The 22735-nt window shown below is 50.0% G+C and overlaps 1 protein-coding gene across 4 annotated transcripts; it reads left to right on the top strand.

The window, feature by feature from the left end:
- Window positions 1-1631: 1631 nt before the first annotated feature.
- LOC115181707 (threonylcarbamoyladenosine tRNA methylthiotransferase-like) lies at window positions 1632-15883 on the top strand. 4 transcript variants are annotated; one of them, XM_029743535.1, is made up of 4 exons: window positions 1632-1936; window positions 2480-2646; window positions 3409-3521; window positions 11248-12386. In XM_029743535.1, exons 2-4 carry the CDS (start codon window positions 2489-2491, stop codon window positions 11304-11306), a joined length of 330 nt encoding a protein of 109 aa, XP_029599395.1. In that variant the 5' UTR covers window positions 1632-1936; window positions 2480-2488; the 3' UTR covers window positions 11307-12386. The 4 variants fall into 4 exon arrangements, with proteins under 4 accessions (XP_029599395.1, XP_029599396.1, XP_029599394.1 ...); XM_029743536.1 differs by lacking the exon at window positions 11248-12386 and adding an exon at window positions 15654-15883 and having other exon boundaries at window positions 1637-1960; XM_029743534.1 differs by having other exon boundaries at window positions 1637-1960.
- Window positions 15884-22735: the final 6852 nt, after the last annotated feature.

The following is a 22735-nucleotide window of genomic DNA, read 5'->3' as shown; positions in this document are numbered from 1 at the left end:
TTCTTTAATTTCATATTTATATCGATGTGAATATGTATTTATAAACTCAACTTGAATTTTTTTCTTATACTAATTAGATTTTCATTCTATATAAGAATTTATAGAAAAAGGAATTCCCTACAATTTTATAGCCTGGTTGAACCAGATTGAAAGCTGCGTTGCATTCACCACGCAGAATTCAGTCGGGTTTAACCAGGCTAACCATTCTATCTCTTGTTGACCAGAATCTGGTCACAAATTCCTCTCCGATGTTCAACAATTTGAAGTGATTAGGAAAGCCCGTCTTTCCATGTGTGTGTGGATGATGCTTATTATAACACAAATAGGATACGTCCCAAATGGCACCGTATTTCCTATGTGGGTGGCACTTTTGACCAGAGCCCTATGAGCCCTAGTACACTATATAAGGAATAGGATGCCGTTTGAGACGTAACCGTAGATTACACACTGCTTATTCAGTCTTTTTTTTTTTTTTTTTTTTTTTTATGAATGCATGGAAGAGTATGTTATGTGAATATTTTGAAAATACAGATTTAATTTTCAGTTTTATTGTAACATGGCTTTTTAAAACATGTATGTTCGATATGAAAGCTTTGATATAAATTGTGTATATATATAAATATATATAATGCATCTGAACAACCAACCTGTTGGTTTGGTGCCATTTGAGGAAATGTTTTATATTCTGGAAGTTTGACATTCACCTAAACTTGAATAAAAGCAATATAAATATGGCAGTTGTAACTTCACTATGCAAATGTATTTAATTAATGGTTCTAGGACTATATTTATAGGTGGGCAGACATTTTGTTTTTCTGATCTAATATCCTGCAATTTTGTCATTGTAAATAAGAATTTGTTCTTAACTGACTTGCTTGTAAAAAAAAAACAACAAAACAAGTTTTAGCTAGATTAGAGCATCATTTGGGTGGGCAACATGACATTTTGGGTGGGAAAATCCCTACCCTGCACGCCCCCCCATTGAGTGCGGAAAGATTACTAAAAATAAACCCCGATTAGGGTCATTTCAGGTAACCGACAACGGATTTCGCTTGTCACGAGGCAAGAAGTTTGTCCCTCACTCCCTTCCATCGTTCCACGTGGTCATCAAAATGCGCCCAGCAAGTATGCCAGACAGAGAGAACGAGGCAAAGCGAGAGGCTTTACTCCACCTTCCACCTAAAATCGTCCCACGAAAAATAAGCCCACGAAGTGAGGCGTTTTTTGTATGGAAGTCGGTGAATGTCGAATTTGGTCTACAAAACATTGAATTGCTAATTTGCTACGTGAGGCTTATTTGATCGAACATAAGTTTTGTAATGGGTAGGTTGTTAGTAATACACTGGTTTATAAGGACGCACGTGGCAATTCCGCAATTTAGAAAAAAAACGACTATTTGAGTTGTCTGTCTTCAAGATAGATGTATATTACCTATTTTAACATGGACATTGCCATTGAGGGCTTCCACCGTTTTAAAGTAGATTGCTGGGTGCAACCGCTCAATGAAGAAAATTGACTACTTTAAAATGGAGACAGCCCCAATTAGCAAGATAGAAAGATGAGTTGTCTGTCTCTATGGCCTGTCAACACGGGTATCTGCCCCCTGATTGGCTAGAATGGTCCCCCCTGATCTAGCCTCTTCCTGCCTGACTTCCATCTTTGCGGACATGTATTTCCATTGTTAGAGCGGTTAATCGACTCTCTTGTCAATATAATAGACAATCTTTGTGTCAGTGCTGATCATAACAACAAGCTTCCAGCTAGCAGCTTTGAGTTAGTCTTCCGTTTGAGACGTTTATTAAGGACGTGTTAACGACTGAAGTAAAAACAGGATAAAACACAGCGGAGGAACCGGAACACGGAGTTGAACGCACGTGCCATTCCAAAACAGAAACACGTGGCTCGTTGTGCTCTGTTACTGTTCGCTGGCAGAAAGGCACGTTTTAAAGACACAATATAGGTATAAAACGGGCTCTGTGCGGTATATATTGTGTTATTATTATGCATAAATGTAGCTACATAGCCCAGTTGTTGAATATAAAAGCTAACATTGGCTAACTGTTAGCTAGACCAGGCTTCTGTCGCAGTTATTTGACATACTATTTTGACACCACTTTTGGAAATCATACTATTTATCTGTACGGTTAATATTAAAGTTGTCAAACAGCCAGTGAAGATATAACTAGAAACGTCCCTGATGAGGCTGATCTTCGCTAAGTAGCCTAGCTAGTTGTGTAACGAAGTTAGCTGGACTCAGGCGGGCCGAGTAGGGGGTTGTTCCCGCCCAACAACAGCGTGTGGCTGGTTCGGCTGTGGATGACCCAGGACACAGCGAGCTATGAGACATACTGTATTATCATTGACTACACTACTCTGAGAGGTCCACAATGTGGCTTTTAACTCTGTCTTTTGTATGGTCAAGTTAATGTATCATTGTGGACTGACACCTTTTGAAATACATTTTGTGTTTTTCTACCAGATCGTCATTATGTCTTCTACTTGTGACTCCCTGATCGATGACATTGAGGACATGGTGTCAGCTGACGACCCGACTCCACAGGAGAGGCAGTATGCCAGGAAGAGCATCATACCCAGAGCCAGGAAGAGAAACACCCAGCAGACTACAGAGGTGCTGCATGCAGACAGGTATGGTTAAATCAATGCAGTGGGCAATGCACACTTGTTTTGATAAAGAGTGACCCTTGCCTGAGAGCTGAAGACTGGAGTTGTCTTCCTGATGTCTTGGGGCTGTAGTTCAGGGGGCTGTAGTTCAGGGGGGCTGTAGTTCAGGGGGCTGTAGTTCAGGGGGCTGTCTCAGTATTGTGACGTGCAGGAAACCCGGGGTTCAGTCCTAGTCATTTTAAAGCATGCTTAGACAAACTGGGAGGATGGCTCCTTCACATCTCTGTGCTGCTACTGCCTTATCTCTATTGTATGGCTCTTTCTCAATAGTCTTTCCCTCCATTCCTCACAACCTCTGTCCTCCTCAACACTTTCCTCCCCTCTAACCACCTCCAATCAGAAGGAGGGGTGAACAGAGAGAATGTTGATATTCAACTGGTGCGTCAGCGAGATGACCATGAAGGTGGCCCTACTGTTGCCACTAGCCAGGGACCAAATCAGTACTTCTCGGCCACTTCAATTTAATTGTAGAGTAACACTGCCATATAGTGGTTCATTATAGAATGCAAGCTGCGAGCTTCATCGACCCCCAATTACTTCATTTCATTATCAGCTTCGATACTATGACTCTTCCTCTCCCCTTCAGAATGTGTTTCTTGCTTATCTACATATTCTTTGTAGTATAGCAACAGTTTTAAAAGGGTACTAAAAGCCAACAGTCCCTTCCCATAGTATGAAAGAGCCCAGCGTTCATTGTATGTAATTGATACCTCCTCCTCTCTGTAGCGTGATCCCTGGCATGCAGAAGATATGGATGAGAACATGGGGCTGCTCCCACAACAACTCAGACGGGGAATACATGGCTGGACAGCTGGCAGCGAGCGGATACAAGATGACAGGTAGGAACCAGTGGGCTGTTCAAATAGTTGACCTCAAACAACAAGTATAATATGGCCAGTGTGATGGTTACGAGGTGATGGGGAGCGTTGGTTACGAGGTGATGGGGAGCGTTGGTTACGAGGTGATGGGGAGCGTTGGTTACGAGGTGATGGGGAGCGTTGGTTACGAGGTGATGGGGAGCGTTGGTTACGAGGTGATGGGGAGCGTTGGTTACGAGGTGATGGGGAGCGTTGGTTACGAGGTGATGGGGAGCGTTGGTTACGAGGTGATGGGGAGCGTTGGTTACGAGGTGATGGGGAGCGTTGGTTACGAGGTGATGGGGAGCGTTGGTTACGAGGTGATGGGGAGCGTTGGTTACGAGGTGATGGGGAGCGTTGGTTACGAGGTGATGGGGAGCGTTGGTTACGAGGTGATGGGGAGCGTTGGTTACGAGGTGATGGGGAGCGTTGGTTACGAGGTGATGGGGAGCGTTGGTTACGAGGTGATGGGGAGCGTTGGTTACGAGGTGATGGGGAGCGTTGGGAGCGTTGGTTACGAGGTGATGGGGAGCGTTGGTTACGAGGTGATGGGGAGCGTTGGTTACGAGGTGATGGGGAGCGTTGGTTACGAGGTGATGGGGAGCGTTGGGTACGAGGTGATGGGGAGCGTTGGTTACGAGGTGATGGGGGAGCGTTGGTTACGAGGTGATGGGGAGCGTTGGTTACGAGGTGATGGGGAGCGTTGGTTACGAGGTGATGGGGGAGCGTTGGTTACGAGGTGATGGGGAGCGTTGGTTACGAGGTGATGGGGAGCGTTGGTTACGAGGTGATGGGGAGCGTTGGTTACGAGGTGATGGGGAGCGTTGGTTACGAGGTGATGGGGAGCGTTGGTTACGAGGTGATGGGTGCGTTGGTTACGAGGTGATGGGGAGCGTTGGTTACGAGGTGATGGGGAGCGTTGGTTACGAGGTGATGGGGAGCGTTGGTTACGAGGTGATGGGGAGCGTTGGTTACGAGGTGATGGGGGAGCGTTGGTTACGAGGTGATGGGAGCGTTGGTTACGAGGTGATGGGGAGCGTTGGTTACGAGGTGATTGGGTGAGCGTTGGTTACGAGGTGATGGGGAGCGTTGGTTACGAGGTGATGGGGAGCGTTGGTTACGAGGTGATGGGGAGCGTTGGTTACGAGGTGATGGGTGCGTTGGTTACGAGGTGATGGGGAGCGTTGGTTACGAGGTGATGGGGCGCGTTGGTTACGGGCTGGTAGGGTTAGGTGTTGGGGTCCTGGGGTGGTAGGGTTAGGAGTTGGGGTGGTAGGGTTAGGTGTTGGGGTGGTAGGGTTAGGTGATGGGGTGGTAGGGTTAGGTGTTGGGGTGGTAGGGTTAGGTGTTGGGGTGGTAGGGTTAGGTGTTGGGGTGGTAGGGTTAGGTGATGGGGTGGTAGGGTTAGGTGATGGGGTGGTGGGGTTAGGTGATGGGGTGGTGGGGTTAGGTGTTGGGGTGGTGGGGTTGGGGTGGTGGGGGTTAGGTGTTGCTGGTAGGGTTAGGTGTTGCTGGTAGGGTTAGGTCTTGGGGTGGTAGGGTTAGGTGTTGGGGTGGTAGGGTTAGGTGTTGGGGGGGTCCTGTAGGGGCAGGTGATGGGGGTCCTGTGGGGGTAGGTGATGGGGGGGTCCTGTGGGGGTAGGTGATGGGGGTCCTGTGGGGGTAGGTGATGGGGGGTCCTGTGGGGGTAGGTGATGGGGGGGTCCTGTGGGGGCAGGTGATGGGGGTCCTGTGGGGGTAGGTGATGGGGGGTCCTGTAGGGGTAGGTGATGGGGGGTCCTGTGGGGGTAGGTGATGGGGGGGGTCCTGTAGGGGTAGGTGATGGGGGGTCCTGTGGGGGCAGGTGATGGGGGGTCCTGTGGGGGCAGGTGATGGGGGGTCCTGTAGGGGCAGGTGATGGGGGGTCCTGTAGGGGCAGGTGATGGGGGGGGTACTGTGGGGGCAGGGGTAGGTGATGGGGGGTCCTGTGGTGGTAGGCTTAGGGGATGGGGTGGAAGGGTTACGGATGAGGGTCACGGGGTGGTTGGGTGTTGTTGATTACAGGTAGGTCAACAGGCCAATGGCAAGCTGTGAAATTGGTGTGAATGTGTCTAGTGGTCTAGTGGTAGCGCTGTCTACACATCCTCCATCTTGGTCCTGACTGTCTGTTGGCCTCACTGTGTCTCCATCTTTGTCCTGCATCCTCCATCTTGGTCCTGACTGTCTGTTGACCTCACTGTGTATCCATCTTTGTTCCCTACTGCCCTGTATGGGTTTGGGGGTTCTGTGCTGAAGTGGTCTGCTTCGTTTTGTCTCAAATGGACCAAGGTATACACAACTAACCACAAGGTGGCAGTCTTGCTCCATGATAAAGTCCATAACCATTTGTTCTGTTCTGAAGGGAATGGAACCTGTTACTGCAGACATAATAAAGAGCTGATTTGCCTGTTTGGCTTTAGTCTGGTTGGTAGTGGGCTGTAGTTTAATGCTTAGCTGGTGCGTTTGTAACTCTTTGAAAAGCACTTAAACAGGCTGTGTGGTGGAGCAGCTAGACACTGGGGGGGTTGGGGGGGGTCTGTGTGGAGCAGCTAGACGCTGGGGGGGTTGGGGGGGTCTGTGTGGAGCAGCTAGACGCTGGGGGGGTTGGGGGGTCTGTGTGGAGCAGCTAGATGCTGTGGTGGGTCTGTGTGGAGTAGCTAGATGCTGTGGTGGGTCTGTGTGGAGTAGCTAGATGCTGTGGGGGGGGTCTGTGTGGAGTAGCTAGATGCTGTGGGGGGGGTCTGTGTGGAGTAGCTAGATGCTGTGGGGGGGGTCTGTGTGGAGCAGCTAGATGCTGGGGTGGGGGGGGGTCTGTGTGGAGCAGCTAGATGCTGGGGTGGGGGGGGTCTGTGTGGAGCAGCTAGATGCTGGGGTGGGGGGGGGTCTGTGTGGAGCAGCTAGATGCTGGGGTGGGGGGGGGTCTGTGTGGAGCAGCTAGATGCTGGGGTGGGGGGGGGGTCTGTGTGGAGCAGCTAGATGCTGGGGTGGGGGGGTCTATGTGGAGCAGCTAGATGCTGGGGTGGGGGGGGTCTATGTGGAGCAGCTAGGTGTGTCTGTGTGTGTTAAGCAGTTTACCATCTGTCACTCTGATTCCTAGTTGCATCTACATAGTTTTCATTGACTCAGGACTGGTAGCCCTTGTAAATAGCCAAGTTATCATTAAATAAATAAAGTAACATTTTATTTAACGAGGCAAGTTAGTTAAGAGCAAATTCTTATTTAAAATGACAGCCTACCCCGGCCAAACCTGGACGGCGCTGGGCCAATTGTGCGCCGCCCTATGGGACTCCCAATCACGGCTGGTTGTGATACAGCCTGGAATCGAACCAGGGTCTGTAGTGACGCCTCTATTCCCTTAGACTGCTGCGCCAAGTTAGCGTTACTCATTGTGTGTATAACCAAGTTATCATTGTGTATTTATTATACCTTGTATTATTTCTCTATGTTCTCTCTGTGTTGTTGGGAACGACCCGTCAGGAAGCATTTCACTGTTAGTCTACACCCGTTGTTTACCAAGCATGTGACCAATAACATTTGATTAGGCCTCTGAGTTGACAAGGAGTTAATGAACACTCCGAGGCCTGGCCTGTCCTGTCCAGACCCCTTGTCCCTCTCCTCACCCTCCAGCCCCTCTAACCCCCCTCCCCAGCCTCACAGCCCCTCTAACCCCCGCTCCCCAGCATCACTGACCCCTCTCACAGCCCCTCTAACCCCCGCTCCCCAGCCTCACTGACCCCTCTCACAGCCCCTCCCCTGCCTCACAGCCCCTCTAACCCCCCCTCCCCTGCCTCACAGCCCCTCTAACCCCCCCTCCCCCCCCTCAGCCCCTGTCCAGCCAGGCATCTGGTTGTTATCAGGGCGTACTGCTCCTTATCGGACATCTGATACACTGGAGGGGTACAGAGATACAACTGGACCAACCAGGGAAATACAAGCATTGTAGGTGTACAGCAACCAAGTGTAGATACAGAGATGCCAACCAACCAACCAGGTGTAGATACAGAGATGCCAACCAACCAACCAAGCGTAGATACAGAGATGCCAACCAACCAACCCGGTGTAGATACAGAGATGCCAACCAACCAACCCGGTGTAGATACAGAGATGCCAACCAACCAACCAGGTGTAGATACAGAGATGCCAACCAACCAACCAAGCGTAGATACAGAGATGCCAACCAACCAACCCGGTGTAGATACAGAGATGCCAACCAACCAACCAGGTGTAGATACAGAGATGCCAACCAACCAACCAAGCGTAGATACAGAGATGCCAACCAACCAACCCGGTGTAGATACAGAGATGCCAACCAACCAACCAAGTGTAGATACAGAGATGCCAACCAACCAACCAGGTGTAGATACAGAGATGCCAACCAACCAACCAAGCGTAGATACAGAGATGCCAACCAACCAACCCGGTGTAGATACAGAGATGCCAACCAACCAACCCGGTGTAGATACAGAGATGCCAACCAACCAACCAGGTGTAGATACAGAGATGCCAACCAACCAACCCGGTGTAGATACAGAGATACCAACCAACCAACCAGGTGTAGATACAGAGATACCAACCAACCAAGCGTAGACACAGAGATGCCAACCAACCAACCAAGCGTAGATACAGAGATGCCAACCAAGTGTAGAGGTGGTGTTTTCTCTTCTATGAGCCACAGCCCCCCACAGCGATACCACCCACAGAGTTATAGCAGGAATCCAGCTCATTCTATTCCATCCCATAATGATGTCGTCATTCTCTCCCTCCACCATGAACCACCAAATGACTCCTCTCTCTGTCCGTCACTCTCAGATATTTTTGTCCGAGTCCCCAATATACTTTTAGAGCTCTGATAGGTGTCTCCTGTCAGTCAGATGGCATGTAGGCTAGACTCTTCTCTCTCCCTGCCTCCCTCTCTCTCTCTCTCTCTCCCCCTGCCTGCCTCCCTCTCTCTCTCTCCCCCTGCCTCCCCCTCTCTCTCTCTCTCTCTCTCTCTCCCCCCTGCCTGCCTGCCTCTCTCTCTCTCTCCCCCCCCTGCCTGCCTGCCTCCCTCTCTCTCTCCCCCTGCCTGCCTCCCTCTCTCTCTCCCCCTGCCTGCCTCCCTCTCTCTCTCCCCCTGCCTGCCTCCCTCTCTCTCTCTCCCCCTGCCTGCCTCTCTCTCTCTCCCCTGCCTGCCTCCCTCTCTCTCCCCCCTGCCTGCCTGCCTGCCTCCCTCTCTCTCTCTCTCTCCCCCTGCCTGCCTGCCTGCCTCCCTCTCTCTCTCTCTCTCCCCCTGCCTGCCTCCCTCTCTCTCTCTCTCCCCCTGCCTGCCTCCTCTCTCTCTCTCTCTCCCCCTGCCTGCCTCTCTCTCTCTCTCTCCCCTGCCTGCCTCTCTCTCTCTCTCTCCTCCCCCTGCCTGCCTCTCTCTCTCTCTCTCCCCCTGCCTGCCCCTCTCTCTCTCTCTCCCCCTGCCTGCCTGCCTGCCTCCCTCTCTCTCTCCCCCTGCCTGCCTCGCTCTCTCTCTCTCTCCCCCTGCCTGCCTGCCCCTCTCTCTCTCTCTCCCTCCCCCTGCCTGCCTCGCTCTCTCTCTCTCTCTCTCTCCCCCTGCCTGCCTGCCTCTCTCTCCCCTCCCTCCCTGCCTCTCTCTCCCCCTGCCTGCCTGCCTGCCTCTCTCTCCCCTCCCTCCCTGCCTCTCTCTCCCCCTGCCTCCCTGCCTCTCTCTCCCCCCTCCCTCCCTGCCTCTCTCTCCCCCTCCCTCCCTGCCTCTCTCTCCCCTCCCTCCCTGCCTCTCTCTCTCTCTCCCCCTGCCTGCCTGCCTCTCTCTCCCCTCCCTCCCTGCCTCTCTCTCCCCCTGCCTGTGGGTTCAGATTACGAGGTGTCAGGCTGGGTTTTTAGGAGAGCTCCATTGGGGCCCGTCTGCATTGTGAAGTGTCTTGTTGCCCTGATGAATACACTCCTGTTTATTTCTCTCTGTTGTCATACATTTTTAATTTAACAGGAAGTGGAAATGTGCTAAATACCTTCTTTTTTTAGTTTCCACTGCCTTGTTAGCTATTTGAAATGGTTTGTCTGTTGTGTGAGTGCTGGTTGTTATTTCAATGGTGCAGTGATACTCTAGAAAAAGGCCCAGACATCTGACATGTAAATACGAGTCTATCTTGTAGCACTTAAACTACGGCTGGTTTGTTTTCCTCCTAAATCCCTGACTGACTGGATCTAGTCCTCTGCTGCTCTCTCTCTGTCTGGGAACGTTGACAGTGTGGATCTAGTCCTCTGCTGCTCTCTCTCTGCCTGGGAACGTTGACAGTGTGGATCTAGTCCTCTGCTGCTCTCTCTCTGTCTGGGAACGTTGACAGTCTGGATCTAGTCCTCTGCTGCTTTCTCTCTGCCTGGGAGGGTTGACAGTGTGGATCTAGTCCTCTGCTGCTCTCTCTCTGCCTGGGAGGGTTGACAGTGTGGATCTAGTCCTCTGCTGCTCTCTCTCTGCCTGGGAACGTTGACAGTCTGGATCTAGTCCTCTGCTGCTCTCTCTCTCTGCCTGGGAACGTTGACAGTCTGGATCTAGTCCTCTGCTGCTCTCTCTCTGCCTGGGAACGTTGACAGACTGGATCTAGTCCTCTGCTGCTCTCTCTCTGCCTGGGAACGTTGACAGACTGGATCTAGTCCTTCCTGGTTTTGCATGTGATTTGCATGTTGTCCAGACATCCAGAGATGAGCCAGGTTATTTATTTAACTAGGCAAGTCAGTTTAAGAACAAGTTCTTATTTACACTGACGGCCTACCCCGGGTTACTGGGAGGCTTTCTTCATAGCTGAGGGAAGAGTGAGAGAGTGTGTGTTTGTGCACAAAATATAATCTCTGTGTGTGGCCTGTACGTCTCTACCTTTGTGTGTGTGTGTGTGTGTGTGTGCCATCTGAATCTTTATATATATATAGGTGTGTGTGTGTGTGTGTGTGTGTGTGTGTGTGTGTGTGTGTGTGTGTGTGTGTGTGTGTGTGTGTGTGTGTGTGTGTGTGTGTGTGTGTGTGTGTGTGTGTGTGTGTGTGTGTGTGTGTGTGTGTGTGTGTGTGTGTTGTGGAGATAGAGCCTGTTTGCTGGGCTGTGAATAGTAGCCCTCTGGGCATCTCTCTCATCAGGGAGCAGAGAGGGGGAGAACTTTCTACTTCACATGTGTCCCAAATGGCTCCCTATTCCCTACGCAGTGCACTACTTTAGACCAGGGCCCATAGGGAAAGGGATGCCATTTGGGACACAATGTGTTCTACCACAGCTGCAGAGGGACATTAATCACATGCTTCAAACATGCAAATTCCCTCCCTGCATGCAGAGCCTGTGAAATGTGTTCTAATTGTCCTGGTGATCTGGTCTGTTCCATTAGGAGCCCAGGAAGGCAAACAGGAAGTCAGGCAGACGGGTGGGCAAATGGGCAGGAGGGCAGACGGGCTGGACACACTTTCTTTATTCTGTCCTTCTGTCTCTGTCTGCATGTCTGGTCTATACTTATCTCTCTCCCTCCCTCCCTCTCCTCTCTCCCTCTCTCCTCTCTCCCTCCCTCTCTCCCTCTCTCCCTCTCTCCTCTCTCCCTCTCTCCCTCTCTCCCTCTCTCCCTCTCTCCCTCTCTCCCTCTCTCCCTCTCTCCCTCTCTCCCTCTCTCCCTCTCTCCCTCTCTCCCTCTCTCCCTCCCTCCCTCCCTCCCTCCCTCTTGTGGCCCAGACAGTGTGACGAGAGAGAGTGTTTATCCACACAGAGGAAGTGGGATGTTTGAAGACTAACTGCGTTGCTGTTGGTTTGTTTGTGGTCCTGCAATTTGGGAGAAATTGCTGTAATTGTACAACAGGAAATTTGGTTGTATTTAACCTGTGTTTTTCTCAAGGTTCATTCCCGTCTTTCTGATTGCTGCAGCGGCAGGTTGACTGAGGGACACGAAGACATTAAAACATTATTATTTTTTTGTAAATACATTTTTATAATATGCATGTCATTATGTTACGCTTCAAATCTCTTAAGGTAAAGAGAAATTAAAACATATTTATTCGTAACAAACACGGCGCTTGAATAAAATAGAATCACACCTTCATCCATATTTTCAGTTTAGTCCCACATGAATACAGAGAAGGTGTGTCTCTAATTTCTGTGTAATTAGCTACCCATAAACCCTGGTGTTGTGGACCAGAACCACTGTTCACTCACCTCTCATTGGTTCCCTTCCTTAACTGTCTGAATGGCTCAGTATGCACATGGTGGGTATATGGTGTCCTAATACTGTGCTATGTATTTCATATATATCTGTACGTGTGGGATAATTATTCCTGATAATTCCTTCTGTAATACCTCTCAAATAAGGATTTGTGTCCCAAATGGCACCCTATTCCATATAGGGCGATTCCACGATAACGGAATTAACTGGAGACGCCGATTTTAATTTAAAAAAAATTATAATAATAACTTCAAATTGTATGCCAAACAAAACCCGATGGTTTAGTAATTCATAGAACTCTATGCATAATGAATACTTTGCATAATTTACACAGTAAAATAATGGAAAACTGCAGTTAACAACATTTATCTGCACAGTTCTTCCTGTAAAATGTGTTTTTGTAAAATCTGTAGTGGAAATGAAAGTACTGTAGTTCTTGTGTATATAGTTGTATGATTTTGTTAAACTTTGTAATCAACAGTTTTAGTTATGCGCTGGGCCAGTAACCGAAAGGTCGCTGGTTCGAATCCCAGAGCCGACTAGTTGAAGAATCTCTGTGCCCTTGAGCAAGGCACTTAACCCTCATTTCTCTTTTAAGTCACTTAAAAAAAATAAAATGTTATTGTTAAATGTATACAACTTTTAACGTGACAAATCTGAGTCTCTGTGTAATTCCGTTACCATGGAATGGCCTTTTTTACAGTGTACTACGTTTAACCAGGGCACTATATAGGGAAACGGGTGGCTTTTGGGACACAGGCATATGGTTATTCATAGTTTAATGAGACTATTGTAGTGAGAGGAGATGCTTTCTGCCAGAGGCATGAATATAATAGTCACTCAGCAGCCAGCATTATTCACTGGAGGTGTCCGTCTCTCTCTCTCTCTCTCACACACACACACACACACACACACACACACGAGTATGTAACTTGTATCAGAGTTATAGTGCTGTATGAAACGTGGTTATGACTGTGAGGTTACTGTTTGAGATGAGTAGGTCATAGGCCTCTGGTCAACAGTAGTGCCCTATATACGGACTGGGGGACCATTTGTAGGGCGACTGATAGTGCTGTTATTCATGGTTAATGTTAAACACATCTAGGCTGTTTTGGTAAGCACATGGGGGCTCCCGAGTGGCACAGCGGTCTAAGGCACTGCATCTCAGCGCAAGAGGCGTCACTACAGAAACACTGGTTCGATTCCAGGCTGTATTACAACCGGCCGTGATTGGGAGTCCCATACCAGGCTGTATTACAACCAGCCGTGATTGGGAGTCCCATACCAGGCTGTATTACAACCAGCCGTGATTGGGAGTCCCATACCAGGCTGTATTACAACCAGCCGTGATTGGGAGTCCCATACCAGGCTGTATTACAACCAGCCGTGATTGGGAGTCCCATACCAGGCTGTATTACAACCAGCCGTGATTGGGAGTCCCATACCAGGCTGTATTACAACCAGCCGTGATTGGGAGTCCCATACCAGGCTGTATTACAACCAGCCGTGATTGGGAGTCCCATAGGGCGGGGCACAATTGGTCCAGGTTTGGCCGGGGTAGGCCGTCATTGTAAATAATAATTTGTTCTTAACTGACTTGCCTAGTTAAATAAAGGTTACATAAAATAAATGTATGTTATTGACTGGCTGTGGGTCTGGGGTCCGGTTCTCCAGGCTGAGGCACAGACATAATAATAATAATAATAATAATAATAATAATAATAATAATAATAATAAGTAAAGCAATACCAAAGCTCTGTCTGGCTCTGTGAACTGAAGGTGGTTTTACACACAGTGCTTTAGATGGTTTCTCTGTAGGCTGTGCCATGACACCTTACACACACACACACACGCACACACACACTAGCTATCCCGGGGGCTTGGTTGAAGGCCGTTGTGTGACTGTGTTGTCACTCTGACCAATGGCAGGTAACAGGGTGTGACATTGCCACTTTCTCACTCTCCCCCCCCTCCGTTTCTCCCTCCATCCACCCCTCTCTCCTCCTCCCCTCTTTCTCTTACCACTCCCTCCCTCAATCCCTCTCTCTATCTCCACTCTCCTCCTCCCTCCCTCCCTCCCTCCCTCCCTCCCTCTGACTTCATCAGCTCTGAGATGAGAGGGAGGCTGGGGGGGTGGGGGTGGTGTGTTAGGTCCTTATTCAGACCCAGGGTGATGGACAGGCACTGGGGGGTCCAGGCCGTGTGTGTGTCCGTCTTCCTGAGGGACAGTGGGGATTGGGAAAGGTGAGACTGTCACGGCCAAATCGGTGGAGATTAAACTGGGAATGGCCTGTAATGGTTTGTGTGTGTGTGTGTGTGTGTGTGTGTGTGTGTTAGGCCCAGGCTTGCCTCCCGGCTGGCTCTCATCACAAGGCTTTGCTGGACAGGCCGCTCCGAGCTTCAGGGAAGGCTTAAGGCTTAATGGTAATGGCTGTTCTGTTCACACTGGGCCTCCAAAATGCCACCCTGCAGCCCCATAGGGTTCTGGTCAAAAGTAGTGCACTATTTAGGGGATAGGTTTTAATTTGGGAGTCTCACACACTGTCTGTATGGAGAGCTGCACCTGGGGGTGGAGATGGTCTCTGCTGTTTGTCACTGTCTGTATGGAGAGCTGCACCTGGGGGTGGAGATGGTCTCTGCTGTTTGTCACTGTCTGTATGGAGAGCTGCACCTGGGGGTGGAGATGGTCTCTGCTGTTTGTCAGTGGCTGAATTATTACTTTTCTTTTTACGGCAACAAATAACTCGTGCTTTTTAATGACTGCTGTAAAGACAGACCATTATCTCTGCTGTTTTTTATCAGTAACTGTAGAATCTACAACTAAAGCAGGCAACAACAAAAAAATTGGGGCTTAAGTTAAGTGTGTATGTCCTCCAAGACCTGGTAATATTGAAGTGGTCAAGCCCATTTCCCCTGTCCACCACCAGAGGGCAGTGTTGCCCCACAGTAAAGAGACACCATTGTTCCGTCTGGCACATCTCCACAGCACTACAAGCACTACAACGTTTCCTCCGATGAATTTACTGCTCTCCCAGAAAGCATGATGTCAGACTTGATTTGTGAAAACGCATGTTAAACAGCGAGTAACTTTTGTCAGTATCGACAAGTGAGCAGCATGCACTATTAAAGATTCATAATGATTCACTCCTATTAAACATGCATAATGATTCACTCCTATTAAACATGCATAATGATTCACTTCTATTAAACATGCAAAATGATTCACTCCTGTTGAACCTCCATGATTCACTCCTATTAAAGATTCATAATGATTCACTCCTATTAAACATGCATAATGATTCACTCCTATTAAACATGCATAATGATTCACTCCTATTAAACATGCGTAATGATTCACTCCTATTAAACATGCGTAATGATTCACTCCTATTAAACATGCAAAATGATTCACTCCGGTTGAACCTCCATCATGATTCACTCCGGTTGGACCTCCATCATGATTCACTCCGGTTGGACCTCCATCATGATTCACTCCGGTTGAACCTCCATCATGATTCACTCCGGTTGGACCTCCATCATGATTCACTCCGGTTGGACCTCCATCATGATTCACTCCGGTTGGACCTCCATAATGATTCACTCCGGTTGGACCTCCATCATGATTCACTCCGGTTGGACCTCCATCATGATTCACTCCGGTTGAACCTCCATGATTCACTCCGGTTGGACCTCCATCATGATTCACTCCGGTTGGACCTCCATCATGATTCACTCCGGTTGGACCTCCATCATGATTCACTCCGGTTGGACCTCCATCATGATTCACTCCGGTTGAACCTGGTTCAGTGTCACGATGCTGGGCTCCTCTCTGACCGAACTCTTCTCTGAGTGCAGTTTGACACTCCTGTTTAACCGTTATGTCGTTAAGGTTACTAGTGACTGTCGTGCTCTTACTTTGTAGGACGTAACGCTGTGGGAAACCCAACGTAGATCCATTGTTACGATGCTGCTGCCACATGTGGAACCGTTTTCTCCAGGCCTGCAGTTGACCCTCATATCCTCTTTTACACTGTGTAGACAATTTTTGTTGTTGTTGTCATGCTGTTACGTCATATGTAGTGTAATATTTTTTAAATGATTAACACCAATGTAGATCCGTTGTTAAATTATAAGCAACTGGTGAACCTATGAGAGATTCTCCTCTGTTCCTTTTGTCTTCTCCTACCCATAGATGGCACTGTTTACCTGGTATAGAAACAGACTGAACTTGTCTTCTCCTACCCATAGATGGCACTGTTTACCTGGTATAGAAACAGACTGAACTTGTCTTCTCCTACCCATAGATGGCACTGTTTACCTGGTATAGAAACAGACTGAACTTGTCTTCTCCTACCCATAGATGGCACTGTTTACCTGGTATAGAAACAGACTGAACTTGTCTTCTCCTACCCATAGATGGCACTGTTTACCTGGTATAGAAACAGACTGAACTTGTCTTCTCCTACCCATAGATGGCACTGTTTACCTGGTATAGAAACAGACTGAACTTGTCTTCTCCTACCCATAGATGGCACTGTTTACCTGGTATAGAAACAGACTGAACTTGTCTTCTCCTACCCATAGATGGCACTGTTTACCTGGTATAGAAACAGACTGAACTTGTCTTCTCCTACCCATAGATGGCACTGTTTACCTGGTATAGAAACAGACTGAACTTGTCTTCTCCTACCCATAGATGGCACTGTTTACCTGGTATAGAAACAGACTGAACTTGTCTTCTCCTACCCATAGATGGCACTGTTTACCTGGTATAGAAACAGACTGAACTTGTCTTCTCCTACCCATAGATGGCACTGTTTACCTGGTATAGAAACAGACTGAACTTGTCTTCTCCTACCCATAGATGGCACTGTTTACCTGGTATAGAAACAGACTGAACTTGTCTTCTCCTACCCATAGATGGCACTGTTTACCTGGTATAGAAACAGACTGAACTTGTCTTCTCCTACCCATAGATGGCACTGTTTACCTGGTATAAAAACAGACTGAACTTGTCTTCTCCTACCCATAGATGGCACTGTTTACCTGGTATAGAAACAGACTGAACTTGTCTTCTCCTACCCATAGATGGCACTGTTTACCTGGTATAGAAACAGACTGAACTTGTCTTCTCCTACCCATAGATGGCACTGTTTACCTGGTATAGAAACAGACTGAACTTGGCTCCTCCAGCTGTCTGCTGGCCAGGCAGGACTGACTTCATAGAAAGCCAATGGGCTTTACTCTAGTGGTGTTCTCTCCCAATGTAACGACTCGCACACGGACACAAAGCAGTTAGGATTTGCATACTGGTTAGACTACGGCTACTTCCCAAATAGCACCATATTCCCTATTTAGTGCACTACTTTTGACCAGGGCCCTATGGGTAAAGCCCTATGAGCCCTGGTCAGTAGTATACTTACAAAGGGCTTCCCAGTGAAGCATTAACAGTCAAATTAGGCTAAATGTATGCTGGTCCACAGCAGTTTGAAGGATGTGTGTTTTTAACTGTGTTTTTGGATGTCAGTCTAGAGCTGTTGGTAACAGATGTGCAGACTGTTGCATTTCTATCTTAATAAACCCAACTGCCGTTCCAAATGAAACCTGATTATTATTATGATTGACATTAATACAGTTGGAATAGGTTTTAGTTGTGTGTTTCCGTGTCACGCTGCCCAGCATCTTGATGTGAGACATTTGACTGAGCCGATACTGGGTTCACATTTAATGACTTATTCCCACAGACAGTTAGAGTGAGCAGGGTGTGTGTTATGAGAGGGTGTGTGTTATGAGAGGGTGTGTGTGTGTGTGTGTGTGTGTTATGAGAGGGTGTGTGTTATGAGAGGGTGGGTGTGTGTGTGTGTGTGTGTGTGTGTGTACACACCTTGCGTCTGATCCATTCTCACGCTCATCCATAAAACAGAGGCTTTAGGGAAGCGTTGTGAGTGGCTGAAAGGCGGGGCTACGCAACGTTATGCGCCGTGTCTCCCACGGCCAATAGGAATCAGTCTCAGCCTCCTGGTGGTGCTGGGTACAGTAGAATATGCTGTGTGTGTGTGCAGTGTACGGCCGCCGACGTGTCTGCCTAACTCTCCACACGCTACGCTCTGTGTGATGCCACAGCTTCTGCTATAACCATACTGTTAGTTTGTGTGGACTTCACAGGATCCGCCAGTCTTCCTCTGTCCGTACAGTGGCGTTTTTTCACACGGCCCAGGAGGGCGGAGATTCAGAGATGGAGGGAACGAGCGGTGGAGAGGGTGAGAGGAGATGGAGAGATGCAGGGTGAGAGGAGATGCAGGGTGAGAGAGGAGATGCAGGGTGAGAGAGGAGATGCAGGGTGAGAGAGGAGATGCAGGGTGAGAGAGGAGATGCAGGGTGAGAGAGGAGATGCAGGGTGAGAGAGGAGATGCAGGGTGAGAGAGGACCAGTAGACGGAGGCTGTCCAAGCCAGAACTAAGTGGCTGCTGAAATGAAATGGTCCTGTCTTTCTGGCGGCGGTGCGCTAAGCGCTGAGCGTTTTCTCTGACGGGCAGGACAGAGGAGGACCCTGTCTGGATGGACCTGGAGGACTAGGGCATGTTTAGTATCGCCAGGAAAAACAGGAAGTACTACATCCTCAAATAGTTTGTTTTATAAACGAAAGTGCAAATTTTTGTTTTGTTTTTTTGTTGTTTCAAAATGGTTTGTTATGTTGTGGCCTCCTCCACACAGCCTGCAGAGCTGGGCTCTCCTCCACACAGCCTGCAGAGCTGGGCTCTCCTCCACACAGCCCTTCTGTACTACACACAGCCTGCAGAGCTGGGCTCTCCTCCACACAGCCTGCAGAGCTGGGCTCTCCTCCACACAGCCTGCAGAGCTGTGTGCTGCTACAGACTAAACACCACGGTCCTGTTTTCAGCCATGTGCTCTCAGCCAGCTACTCAGTCCTGCTGTGTAGGTTCAGTTAAAGCCTCTGTCAGTCGCTACTGTTACAAATCACAGCCTCCCCACAGGTTGCCCTGGGACACCATGAGACAGGGTTGGAGAGGGTGAGACACACAGAGAGGAGAGAGAACCATTAGACAGGGTTGGAGAGGGTGAGACACACAGAGAGGAGAGAGAACCATTAGACAGGGTTGGAGAGGGTGAGACACACAGAGAGGAGAGAGAACCATTAGACAGGGTTGGAGAGGGTGAGACACAGAGAGAGGAGAGAGAACCATTAGACAGGGTTGGAGAGGGTGAGACACACAGTGAGGAGAGAGAACCATTAGACAGGGTTGGAGAGGGTGAGATACACAGAGAGGAGAGAGAACCATTAGACAGGGTTGGAGAGGGTGAGACACACAGCTGCGGCCTGGATTAGCCCAGCCCAGCTCAGCCCAGCCTTATTGAACCCCAGCCCAGCTCAGCTCAGCCCAGCCCTATTGAACCTCAGCCCAGCCCTATTGAACCCCAGCCCTATTGAACCCCAGCTCAGCCCTATTGAACCCCAGCCCAGCCCTATTGAACCCCAGCTCAGCTCAGCCCTATTGAACCCCAGCCCAGCCCTATTGAACCCCAGCCCAGCTCAGCCCAGCCTTATTGAACCCCAGCCCAGCTCAGCCCAGCTCAGCCCAGCCCAGCCCTATTGAACCTCAGCCCAGCCCTATTGAATCCCAGCCCTATTGAACCCCAGCTCAGCTCAGCCCTATTGAACCCCAGCCCAGCCCTATTGAACCCCAGCTCAGCTCAGCCCTATTGAACCCCAGCCCAGCCCTATTGAACCCCAGCTCAGCTCAGCCCTATTGAACCCCAGCCCAGCCCTATTGAACCCCAGCCCTATTGAACCCCAGCCCAGCCCTATTGAACCCCAGCCCTATTGAACCCCAGCCCAGCCCTATTGAACCCCAGCCCAGCCCTATTGAACCCCAGCCCTATTGAACCCCAGCTCAGCCCTATTGAACCCCAGCTCAGCCCTATTGAACCCCAGCCCAGCCCTATTGAACCCCAGCCCTATTGAACCCCAGCTCAGCCCTATTGAACCCCAGCTCAGCCCTATTGAACCCCAGCCCTATTGAACCCCAGCTCAGCCCTATTGAACCCCAGCTCAGCCCTATTGAACCCCAGCTCAGCCCTATTGAACCCCAGCCCTATTGAACCCCAGCTCAGCCCTATTGAACCCCAGCTCAGCCCTATTGAACCCCAGCCCAGCCCTATTGAACCCCAGCCCAGCCTTATTGAACCCCAGCTCAGCCCTATTGAACCCCAGCCCAGCCCTATTGAACCCCAGCCCTATTGAACCCCAGCTCAGCCCTATTGAACCCCAGCTCAGCCCTATTGAACCCCAGCCCAGCCCTATTGAACCCCAGCCCTATTGAACCCCAGCTCAGCCCTATTGAACCCCAGCTCAGCCCTATTGAACCCCAGCCCTATTGAACCCCAGCTCAGCCCTATTGAACCCCAGCTCAGCCCTATTGAACCCCAGCTCAGCCCTATTGAACCCCAGCCCTATTGAACCCCAGCTCAGCCCTATTGAACCCCAGCTCAGCCCTATTGAACCCCAGCCCAGCCCTATTGAACCCCAGCCCTATTGAACCCCAGCTCAGCCCTATTGAACCCCAGCTCAGCCCTATTGAACCCCAGCCCAGCCCTATATCCCAGACTGAACACAATCCCTTTTCTCCAGCCCCAAACTTATACCCAACCCAGATCTTTACACCAGAAAAGAGTGAAGAGACCACAGCACAGGAAGTATCGGGGGCTCACAGCACAGGAAGTATCGGGGACCCACAGAGGCTCACAGCACAGGAAGTATCGGGGACCCACAGAGGCTCACAGCACAGGAAGTATTAGGGGCTCACAGCACAGGAAGTATCGGGGACCCACAGAGGCTCACAGCACAGGAAGTATCGGGGACCCACAGAGGCTCACAGCACAGGAAGTATCGGGGACCCACAGAGGCTCACAGCACAGGAAGTATCAGAGGCTCACAGCACAGGAAGTATCAGGGACCCACAGAGGCTCACAGCACAGGAAGTATCTGGGACCCACAGAGGCTCACAGCACAGGAAGTATCAGGGACCCACAGAGGCTCACAGCTTCAGAATTACCAGGCGGGAATCTGGGAACACTGCTAGCGACAGTCCCTCCTACAGTCCCTCCTACAGTCCCTCCTACAGTCCCCTGATCCCAGAATTCCAGTCTCCCATAATGAGATGTGGAATATGTATTAAACTGCAGTCTGGATGAGGAAGAGGGAACAGAAGGAGATATACCTCTTCACTCCGTACAGGTTGTGGTTGGTTGCAGCAGGACACAGAGCTCCACTATCCTGTCTGTTTCCCTCTTTTCTAGCTTCCCGCCTAGTGACCTATCCTCCCCTACACTGCATTCTACACCAGCATCTGTCTCCAGACCAGACCAAGCCTGGTGCTGTATGCTCCTGTCTGTGATACAGCTAGCTGTATGCTCCTGTCTGTGATACAGCTAGCTGTATGCTCCTGTCTGTGATACAGCTAGCTGTATGCTCCTGTCTGAGATACAGCTAGCTGTATGCTCCTGTCTGCGATACAGCTAGCTGTATGCTCCTGTCTGCGATACAGCTAGCTGTATGCTTCTGTCTGCGATACAGCTAGCTGTATGCTTCTGTCTGCGATACAGCTAGCTGTATGCTCCTGTCTGCGATACAGCTAGCTGTATGCTCCTGTCTGCGATACAGCTAGCTGTATGCTCCTGTCTGCGATACAGCTAGCTGTATGCTCCTGTCTGCGATACAGCTAGCTGTATGCTCCTGTCTGCGATACAGCTAGCTGTATGCTCCTGTCTGCGATACAGCTAGCTGTATGCTCCTGTCTGCGATACAGCTAGCTGTATGCTCCTGTCTGCGATACAGCTAGCTGTATGCTCCTGTCTGCGATACAGCTAGCTGCCTCTGCCTGTCTGCGATACAGCTAGCTGCCTCTGCCTGTCTGTGATACAGCTAGCTGCCTCTGCCTGTCTTTGATACAGCTAGCTGCCTCTGCCTGTCTGTGATACAGCTAGCTGCCTCTGCCTGTCTGTGATACAGCTAGCTGCCTCTGCCTGTCTGTGATACAGCTAGCTGCCTCTGCCTGTCTGCGATACAGCTAGCTGCCTCTGCCTGTCTGCGATACAGCTAGCTGCCTCTGCCTGTCTGTGATACAGCTAGCTGCCTCTGCCTGTCTGTGATACAGCTAGCTGCCTCTGCCTGTCTGCGATACAGCTAGCTGCCTCTGCCTGTCTGTGATACAGCTAGCTGCCTCTGCCTGTCTTTGATACAGCTAGCTGCCTCTGCCTGTCTGTGATACAGCTAGCTGCCTCTGCCTGTCTGTGATACAGCTAGCTGCCTCTGCCTGTCTGTGATACAGCTAGCTGCCTCTGCCTGTCTGTGATACAGCTAGCTGCCTCTGCCTGTCTGTGATACAGCTAGCTGCCTCTGCCTGTCTGTGATACAGCTAGCTGCCTCTGCCTGTCTGTGATACAGCTAGCTGCCTCTGCCTGTCTGTGATACAGCTAGCTGCCTCTGCCTGTCTGTGATACAGCTAGCTGCCTCTGCCTGTCTGTGATACAGCTAGCTGCCTCTGCCTGTCTGTGATACAGCTAGCTGCCTCTGCCTGTCTGTCTGCCTGGAGGCCTGCCTGCCGTGAAGAGAAAGGAGCCATTTAATCAATCCTCAGTTTTCTGCCTTGAGCGTGAGGTGAACTGAGGATGAGTTGATTGGTGGGTCAGGCCAGATGGTCACCTTCTCACCACCAGACCCTCTCTGTCCTCTGAATTTGGATGTGACTGGTCATGTGACTGGTCATGTGACTGCTGCATGTACTTGGAATTCTGCATGGCAGCTGTTCCTTAGACCGTGTCTGACTCGAGGCTCCTCAGTCACCCGACAAAGTAAAGTTATCTGAAAAGGGTGTCTCTCTGTCTCTCTGTGTCTCTCTGTGTCTCTCTCTCTCTCTCTCTCTCTCTCTCTCTCTCATCTCCTCTTTTTGTCTCTGTCTCTCTGTGTCTCTCTCTCTGTGTCTC

This window comes from Salmo trutta, unplaced genomic scaffold (genome assembly GCF_901001165.1).
Source record: "Salmo trutta unplaced genomic scaffold, fSalTru1.1, whole genome shotgun sequence".
NCBI classification, from domain to species: Eukaryota; Metazoa; Chordata; class Actinopteri; order Salmoniformes; family Salmonidae; genus Salmo; species Salmo trutta.
The sequence above is the reverse complement of the archived record's forward strand: the minus strand, read 5'-3'. Positions and strand labels throughout refer to the sequence as shown.